Source organism: Myodes glareolus, chromosome 9 (genome assembly GCF_982192425.1).
Source record: "Myodes glareolus chromosome 9, mMyoGla1.1, whole genome shotgun sequence".
NCBI classification, from domain to species: Eukaryota; Metazoa; Chordata; class Mammalia; order Rodentia; family Cricetidae; genus Myodes; species Myodes glareolus.
The window spans coordinates 47,500,438-47,510,187 of NC_142034.1; the positions used below are offsets into that span (position 1 = coordinate 47,500,438).

Below are 9,750 nucleotides of genomic sequence, written 5' to 3' on the forward strand. Positions count from 1 at the left end.
TGGGGTTTGAGTCTTTAGCACAACAGCCTAGCCCCAGCTTAAAGCCCCCAGGCACAGGGCTGGGCACATGGTCAGCAAAGTGTTTGCTACACAAGCCTGGGGACCCAGAAGTCTGCTACCCGACACCCATGTGAAAAGCTGGCACAGTGGCACACACCTGTAAACCCAGCACTGGGAAGGCGGCGATGGGCAGGTCCCGGGGCTTGCTGGCCTTGTAGTCTCGCTGAATTGATAAGTTCCTGGCCACTGAGTCTTAAAAAAAGAAGTAGAGGGTGATGGAGAAAGACATCTAGTGCCAACCTCGGGCTTCTGTGTATGCACACACACACTTGATACCAAAGACTGACCCAGCTTAAAGCCCTGGGTAGAAGGAGCAAAGAGGCCAGGCAAGGGGACAGTATGCCTGAAAGATGCTCATGTCTGGGGTTCACAGGAGACAAAGAATGAGTCAGATTGGAGTAATTGGGGGAAATAATTGGGGATCTGTTTTGTTTCTGTGATTTCTTTCAACCCTTGTACAGCACAGGTGCCTTTGGAGACCATGTGATAGGCACCCTCCCCCACCTCCAGGGCTGTGCTGTTTTTGGACAAGACATACAACTCTTCATAAATCCTATCTGGCACCTTGAGCCTGCTCCCAAGCCCACTCTTGGAACATGTACAATAGATGCCAGAGTGCAAGGGATGGCACCATAACCAACTCCTGGGACATCCAATCCCACCGTCCCTGCTGAGCCCCTTGGCGTCTGTCCATTGGCACCAAGAAATGCAGGTATCACTCACCATCTCAGAGCCCTGTGCCCAGCCCAACTCCTAAGTATGAAGTCCCCAGATAAGTCACAAGGAAGATGGAATATTCCAGGTCAGGAAGCATTGATAGATCACCCATAAATGTCTCTGCCAGGGAGATGGCAAGACCAATGTGGAGATTAGTCACCAGCTCCTCCTAGGTACTGTCCTACCCCCATTAGCAAGCTCCCATCCTGTGTTCCATTATTGCCCCAAAGGAGAGCACAGGGAGCTACTTGCTCCAGGTGTTTTAACAGCAGCCCACTTCCTGCCGGCCTCCCACCTCCTGCGACTGGGGCCCTGTGGGGTTAGTGTTTAGTCAGCCCAGCAATGAGTCAAAACAGCGTGTTTACAGCATGACGCCTTTGGGATCTGGTCTCCGTGGATTCATGTTCAGTTCAGACCTGAAAAGGAACTACAATGTAAGTCAGGTTCTTACCTACGACTCTCATGGGCCATGAAGGGGCACGCGAACCCACCCCCATCTCTCTTCACCCCCACTTCCTCTTGGTTCTGCCAGAAAAAGCCAAATCAGAAGTCTTGCCAGTGGCATATGAGAGAGAGAGAGAGAGAGAGAGAGAGAGAGAGAGAGAGAGAGAGAGAGAGAGAAGCAGAGCAGCAAAGGGGAAGAGGCTGGGGCAGAGGAAGCAAGGCCAGTGACTGTCACACAGTCACACTCAGCGATGCACATGAGCCTCTTGGTGAACAGGGGTGTGGGCTGGCCCTCTAGAGGACATGTGTTGGCTGGCACACCCTGACGGTGCAGGGGGAGAGCTGACACTGTGACAGTCATCCTGGCGGGGTGGGGAGAGGTCTTGGGTGGAGGAAGGAAGTCAGGGATGATGGTGAGGAGGGAACAGATTCAACCCCTGCCAGAGGGGGCTGGTGAGTGCCCAGTTGGTGGGTATTTGCCTGGCATGCACAAAGACCTGGGTATGGGCCCGGCATCATAAAACTGGGCATGGCGAGGGCTGGAAAAATGGCTATGTTAAGCCTGCATGCTGCTCTTGTAGAGGACGCAAGTGCCGTTCTAATACCCATGTCAGATGGCTCCTAGAACTCCAACTTCAGGAGGAGCCAATGCCTCTGGCTTTCATGGGCACCTGCACTCACGCGCGCGCGCGCACACACACACACACACACACACATACACACACACACACACACACACACACACCATTAAACAAACAGAAACTTAGGCATGATGGCACATACCCAAATACCAGCATGTAAGTGGTAGAGGAAGGCAAATCCATAATTCAAAGCTACAAAGCAACCCGAGGCCATCCTATCCCATGTTGGTGGTAGCACCGACAGGAGCGGCAAAGCAAGGCGAGCGCTATGTCGCTATCAGACCTTATCTACTGTGCGCTGCCTAATAATTTCTTAAGGCTAAAACGGTTAGCCAGCTCCAACTTTGGCCACTTGTTTCTTGTAACCCGAGTCCCTCAGCCAGAAGGTGGCATAAGCTAAGACACAAAGGCGGAAGGGTCCATTTCCTCCCCTTGTTCCCACAAGAATTCCCCTAATTGACCAGCACTTCTCCAGTGGTGCCTCACTGCCCTCTCAGAAGACAGAGCACAGCCCCAGAAAGAGTTCCATATGCGATCAGCTGGAGCCTGGTAGCCAGCCTTGACAGGGAGCCATTGTGTTCCTCTTCCCAGAGGGACCTGCTGGCTCCTGAGTCAGGAGGAGGAAGCCTCACTTGCCTAGTGAAGACCTCAACCCACTCCCTCCCTCCCACACCAGCGCTTGACATTTCAAAGCTCTGCCCCTCCTGCGGGTGACCCTCCAGAGTCGGGCACCTGTGAGAGAACTGTTTACCTTTGATCCCTCACCCACTTCCTGTCTTCATTATCACTTAGTTACACGCTATGCAAATTAATGAAGAGAGTCAGAAAAGAGGCCAGGGCTGTTTCGTCAACACCAAGACTTTGTAAAACTTGAAGAAGCAATTTTCCTTCTTCTTCTTCTTCTTCTTTTTTTTTAATCTATTGAATTAGGCGTGGGCAGGACAACTGTGGAAAGCAGAAGGAAGATATGGAAAAATCTAGGAAGATCCTGCTGTCAGGTCTTATTTGCTATGGTCATAAGCTCCCGTGACAAGAACATGAGCCAGAGTCACAGGCCATGGTACAGGTTGAGCCACCTGGGCCAGTCCTCAGAGAAGCACCCGGGCTCAGAAGCACCTCAGAAGGCTGGCACACGGATGTACATCCCTGCTTCAAATTAAAATAGACTGTTTGAAGGATGAATATATCCTGTATTACAACGCCCACGGTCGACGAACCAGCCAACTATGGAGTCGAGTGCAGAAAAGAGGGTGTTTGCTTGGAGCCCTCCTTGCTCTTTGTGGTTCACGACACCCCGCTGTGTGTGACTGATGAGGACCCAGGCTAGCTCCTGCTGGGTTACTGATGACAGTTAAGTGGTCAGGAACCACAGCCAGCCTTCCAGGGTTAGGAGTTCATCTTCCGACTACCATAGGCACTTGCCCCTGCCTGTGCGGTGGGGCAGGGCTATTCCCTGCCGCTTTGACGCTTTTGTGAGTGCAGTCTGGAAAAGCAGGCTGATAGCTGCCTGAGGGTCAGCTTTGGTAGGTTTCCTGTCCCTGAAGCCATGGCCTTGGTGTTTAGTGTGGCCAGGAAGAGGCCTCAGAGAACCTGTGCCTACCTCAAAGGTGGCCATCCACGCCTACCAAGCAAAATGACCTTCCCTTATGGTGCCAGGCATGCGGGGTCCATGTTCTCACGACAGGGCTCACCTCCTTAGCTGGTGAGAAGGAGGTCCCGTTCCCCATCTCTTGTTTCTCCTGCCCCAAACAAAAGAGCTAACTGAAATTCCTGGCCACTTGGTGGTGGCGGGTGGTCAGAGGGAGGCCTACCCTGGCCCGCTCTGTCCAGTCAGCAGAAAATAAGCATGACCTCCCCTGCTCTTGTCTGTTCCAGTGATCTCCAGTGACAGTGACTCGGATCTCAGCTCCTCTAGCCTGGAGGACAGTGCCATGCCCACGGCAGTCAAGGACACAAAAGGGGACAAGCCTAGAGGGGACTCGGGTAAGTGTGGAAAGTCAGCTGTTTGCTGCCAGAGTTGCTGAGTGACTTTTTGGTTTCTTTGGTGGCAGCTTCTCCACTGGTGTCCCTAGGTCTGTAGGAAGAAATAAGTGTAGAGGCTCAGCAGAACCAGGGAGGCCAGGCTCGTCTCTATGTGAGGGATAAAAGGAAGAAGGGCGGGACAAGACACAGGCCACTCCCTCTGCACACTCTTCCTAGGGAACACCCTGGTCAACACTGTTCATTTTACCTTGTGAGCAGCAAAGGGATTAGGAAGTCAGGTGCAGTTCCCTGAGCCACCATCCTTGTGCCATACAACTGCAGTGGCGTCCCTAGCATGTGCCATCACTTCCTGACGGCACTGCCTTCTCCTCAACACAAATGAGGTGGAGCAGGCCATCTCCAGAATCCCTTCTCACGCTGAGCCCACTCCTGACATGGGTTAACCTGGGCAATGAGGTAGGAACAGAGAGGGAAATGGAAGACTTTCCTCTCTTTGAGCACAGGAAGGGTGTCTGTGTCCTTTTGGGTCAGAACTAGGACCTTCAAAGGAAGCTCCAGGGAAAGAGGGAGCTTTATAATATCTGCCCAAGCTGGGCGATGGTGGCGCACACCTTTAGTCCCAGCACTCAGAAGGCAGAGGCAGGTGAATCATTAGAACAGCCAAGGCTACACAGAGAAACCCTGTCTCAACAAGACAAAACCAACAATATCTGCCCCGAACTGGAAAAAAATGCCTCAAGGTGCTGTCCTGTAGCTAAGACTATGACCTCAGGCAGGAATCCTTGTGGGAATGAAGATTTGGCTTAGTCAAAGTAGCAACAGAGTAGCAGAGTAGGCAGCACACACACTACCCCCTCTCTGTCAGTGCCACGGCAGACATTACTAGTGGACTAAGGCTCTTTCTCACCGAGCCTTAATGTGCCTTCAGAATCCTCCCTAACAGTTTCCCAAGTGGTCAGTATGGAGAAATGAGGCAAGAGGTGAGAACTAGTCTTAGACTTGGCACCAGGTACCCCAAGGCTTCACCTGGAGAATGTACAAATTGCCTGCCAAGCCTGTTTTCAGGAGGGCTTCTCCCTCCTTCTGCATAGTGGCCCATCTCTTCCCTCCGCGCTGGCTCTCAGCTGAGTAGGACCGTCTTGAAGAACCACATCATTTGCTCTCCTCCCCCACTGCCCTCCTCCTCCATGTTTTATTGTTTTTATTTATTGGCTTGGAGGCCACGGCGTATGTGTGAAGGCCCTAGGACAACTTATGGGAGTCAGTTTTCTCCTTTCTCCTTCCGCCGTGTGGGTCTGGGGATCAAACCCAGAGTGCCAAGTGCCTTTGATCCATTTCTCCAGCCCCACTGTGCTTTTCTAGAAGCTGCAGTGTGTTACCTATTTCCCATCTCCCTCAAGGTCTCTCCCTCCCCACTCCAGTTTCAACACTCACGCACAAAACCACAAATGCACACGTAGATGGCTCCAGGGTCTTAGCAGTAAAGGTAGCAAATGTTACCTTGGTACATCCTCCCCCTCACTGAGTTACAGACACACACAGTCCCTTCCCTACCCCTCACTCTGTGAAGGGGCAAAAGTTACCAATTGCCAATTTTCATATCCGTAATCCATTACCTAGGGAAAGAGCCCATTCTGTTGCTCTAGTGTGTCCTGGGTCAATCAGCAGAGGGCAGAGGACTGACTGGAACTGGCGGGCATGTGGGTGGGGACTGCTGGGCAGCCGGTCCATAGTTACCACCCACAATCCAGATAAAATCTAGCTGGCTCTTTGCTGGCGAGCTCAGTAGCATCTCCATTCCCATCCACACACGTCTCTTGCAGGTGGCGTCATGGAGTCACCCAGGATGGGGCCTGCCTGCCCACCCAGCCGTCTCTCAGGCAGCCAGAGCAGCCTGGCCAGTGAGACTGGGACAAGTGCCACAGACCCACAGGGAGGCACCCCACCCCGGCCTGAGCCTAGGGTGCCCGGTGAGTACTGCCTTGGCTCTGCTTGTCCGGCAGCGTCTTTATCCCCTCCGCCCTCCCTGAGTGACGGATGGCATTTTCAGTTCTTCATGTTTACTGAGCTCTGTGCCAGGCAGCAGGGAACAAAGGCCAGCCAGATCCAGCCCTAACCCGAGGGACTCAGGATGGTGCCACCATCTTCTGTTCCCTTGCTCCTGACAGCTGCAAGCAGTCCTCACTGTTCCTGGCCTGGGAACAGTGGAGTGGGGTCTGTCCTTATCCTCCGGAGCCTACCACCTCCAAGGCTGGCTTGCTGGGAGCCTTGGTTCACACCTGTGGTAGGTGGAGAAAATAGTGCTCTCGCCTTGCCTCATTGGTCCAGCACGGGAGCATCATGACGAGGTGCCTCTCATTCTCAAACCAGAGGAGGCACCGACTCCTTTAAATACCAGCCCCAGCTAGACTGGGCAACCCTGGCCGACAGCCCACAGGCACATACATGCAACAGCATCTGATGAGCCCCTTAGGGCCTCCTTCAAATAGCCTGTGTTCACCCCACTAACCATCCCATTCCCTGTCCCATGGTTTCCCCCCACACCACAGGGCACTGAGAGGGAGACGAGTGTAGGCAAGTCCGGGGAGTGGATCCTGTACCCCCTCTTCAGCCTCCTGCAGTCCTCTGTAGGATACATTAGTTCCGGCCCCAACACTGTGAGTCTGGGCATAGCAGCAGTGACCCTACAGGGAGCTAGAGGTCACTGCCTTGAAGACAACCTAGGTTTGGAGAAGCTGAAGCATGAGTGTACGGATAACAAGCCTGTGCGCACACAGCATGGAGAACAGTGGAGGTTCATATGCAGGCTGCCCCTGAGTGTGCAGGTAACAAGCCTGTGCACACACAGCATGGAGAACAGCGAAGGTTCATATGCAGGCTGCCCCTGGGCCCTGGAGGGCCTGCCCTCACATCTGCTTCATTTGGGTTGTCACTGGGGAGGAAGCCACCCCCACTCACTGTTCAGTGATCTTTTTCTCTCTCTGTCAAAGGCAAAAGACATACATGGACAACTCCCCGCTGCTGATGTGGTCACCTGGCATCACTAGGTTGAGGCAGACCCTCCGGAGGAAGATTAGGAGAGAGAAAACAGGGCCAGGCTCCCTGGCTCCTCCTTGAGGCCTCACAAGTACCCTGATGGCCTTGACCAACTCAACGAACCAGTGTTTGGGGACTGAGTGTGCTTTACCCCCACTTAGTGCCTTACTGCACCCTCTTGGGCAGAAAGCCCCCTTATCTACCACCTCACTCAGCACCCCCACCTTTATTTATTGCCCTACCCACCCACCCTGGTCATCCCCATGTTTTGATTTGCTTGGGTCTTGGGTTGGGCTGGAAGGGCCTTCCTATATGCACTGAAATTTCAGTGGGGCAACAAAGGGCATTCTTTGTACTAATGGTGAGAAAAAATCGAACCCCAAGTGTAACCCTGCAGAACTGAGCGAGCCTTCAGTGCAGAGCAGTATCCTGTTTGCCCCAGGCTAGCCCAGGAGAGGTTTCCTTGAAGCCCCTATTGGCCCCCTATTGCTCAGCACAGGCACACAGCTCCCCTACATTAAAACGTTTTGCTCTTCAATGGAAAACAAGGCTCCCACCCTGCACTGACCCAGCCTGGGAGTTTCACATTCTCAACCCAAAGAAGGCAGAAAAAAACTCAAAATATAAATGCTTCTAATGCTTCTAGAAAACCCTCCCCTGGAGTGTGTGTGTGTGGGGGGGGGGTAATGTGTCTATGTCCTTCCTTCCTTCCTAGTCCAGGTCCATCCTTTCCCCCCCACCCCTTCCTCTGTGGAGTGTTTTCTCTCCAAGGCCACCACTGTTAGCCTTTTGTCCTTGCTGCTGGCAGAAGATAAAAACTCACGGTTTCCCTGTGACATGTACTACTTCAGCATTAAAATAATCAACATGAGAATTTTCATGGAGCCATTCTTGATCCAAAGACCACAATCACCGCATCCCAACCTACATTGAGATGGCAGTGGATGGATTAGAATTTTAAAATGTACTGCTGATTCACTGAAACCCTTCCTAAAGCCTGGGTTAGAGAAAACCGCTAGATCAGGTCTCAGCGCAACTCCTTAAAGCAAGCCTATCTATACAAAAACAGATTAAAATGGGCTCAACAGACCTACATGGAAATGGACACTGACTTCTGGCTGCCTGTGACAGACTAGGCACAAGCACCGTTTCTTCTGTCCCACTCAACACTAAAGGAATGAAAATGGATTAAACTGCAAAGACAAAAGGATGGGAGGGGGATGAGAGCTTTTGGAAAACTAAAAAACGATGGGACGGTAATGTGCATTCATTGCCAGCCTCCCTCGGGTGGGAGGAACCAATCACAAACCAGCCCACTTGCTCTGCATCTTCCCTAGAAATGCAGACTTGGAGAGACCAGGAAGTTCAGCAAGGGTCTCAAAAACACTGGGTTTTTAAATGATCGGGGTTGTATTTCAGTGGTAGAGAGCTTACCTAGCGTGTAAGAACCCCAACATTCAATCCCCAACACTGCAAGACAGAATGAACAGTGAGCCCTGGCCTTATCCCCATACCTCCCCCATGGACTCTTGGCCCACATGGCCTGGTGACTGCCCTTCCTTGACCCTGGGAACAGGTTTAGTGCTGGCCAGAGTTGAACCTGAAAGGCCCTTGCTCAAATCTAGAATGGTCAGAAAAAAAATCCGCCTTTTGCCTGATAACAACCAGGCCTATTCTTTCCCCTCTCCAAAGCAAACTGCTTACATTTCTATGGAGGAACTGATGATGGGCCCTGGCATTAGGGAGTCCCCAGGCATCCAGTCTCTACTCATTCTTTACTGCCGAGGACCACAGTCCTAAGCTCCATCCATGTGCTGAGAGCAGTCTGCCTTGTTCACGTGGTGGGAACGGATCAAGGCACCCAGAGCCTGGTGGAGCTAGAAAACAAACTAACACAAAACCTAGAGCATCCAGCTCACAGGAGGAAGAATTTAGGTCCTCTGAAGATGCTACTGCACGAAATAAGAAAATGCAGGAGCAGGGACCCGGAGGCAGATCACTCTCTCCAATGTGCAAGGCCCCAGGTTCCATCACTAGGGCTACCAAAAACTAAAAGTTAATGACAACAGTGCTACTTTTTAGAAAAGAAGTTATATTCTTCAAAATTAAAACTGTAAGAGCACAGGACCTGGGTAGCTGGTCTGTCAGTACCACTCCACAGGCATGGGGACCTCAGTTTGAGCTCTGGAACCTGTGTAAAGCAGCTGAGCATGGTGGCTTGCCTTGGTATTCCCAGAGCCGGGGACACAGACAGGTCCCAAGGGCCTGCTAGCCTGCCTACCTAGCCTACTTATCAAATTCCAGGCCAAATGAGAGACCCTACCTTAAAAAAACAAGAAGAAGAGCACATAAGAAATGGTCCGCCTGAAACTGACCTCATAAGTGTGTAATAAGTATGTAATAAGATAAATTTTAAAGTGGAAGTTGGGAGGACAATAAGGTCCCAGGAATCAAAGCACAAAACCAAGAAATAGGAAAGTACTGGGGATGAAACCCAGTGGTCAATACCTAGGTCTTTCCCTATCCCGGCGTCAAACTGGGCATGATGGTGCATGCCGATAATCCCAGCACTCAGAAAGCAGAGCAGGAGAAGCTCAAGACCATCCTCAACTACATAGCAAGTACGAGACTATGCTGGACTACGTGAGACTGTTGGGGGAGGGGTGGTAGGGAGAAAAGAGGCCCACAGAAAAACTCTAGCAATATAGAAAGTTCCCTTCCAGCTAAGGGAACTTTCAAACAAAAAATAACAGAAGAGAGAAAAGTGAGGAGAGGGACCCGTGCATGCTGGGGGCTGGACAGATGGCGCAATGTTCAGAGCACTTGTCTAAATTTGGTGCCCAGCACCCATGTCCAGCAGCCAACAACC

General features: G+C 51.9%; 1 protein-coding gene across 6 annotated transcripts in view; it reads left to right on the forward strand.

Annotated features, from left to right (window-relative positions):
• The window catches only part of Rph3al (rabphilin 3A like (without C2 domains)), a 146,094-nt gene extending 138,339 nt beyond the window's left edge, over nucleotides 1-7,755 (forward strand). For all 6 annotated transcript variants that reach the window (XM_085695329.2, XM_085695331.2, XM_085695330.2 and 3 more), the window contains 3 exons: nucleotides 3,738-3,845; nucleotides 5,669-5,815; nucleotides 6,836-7,755. In XM_085695329.2, the coding sequence (XP_085551455.2) occupies nucleotides 3,738-3,845; nucleotides 5,669-5,815; nucleotides 6,836-6,870 (290 nt within the window). In that variant the 3' untranslated portion in view covers nucleotides 6,871-7,755. The remainder of the gene's footprint in view (nucleotides 1-3,737; nucleotides 3,846-5,668; nucleotides 5,816-6,835) is intronic.
• The last annotated feature ends 1,995 nt before the right edge of the window (nucleotides 7,756-9,750 follow it).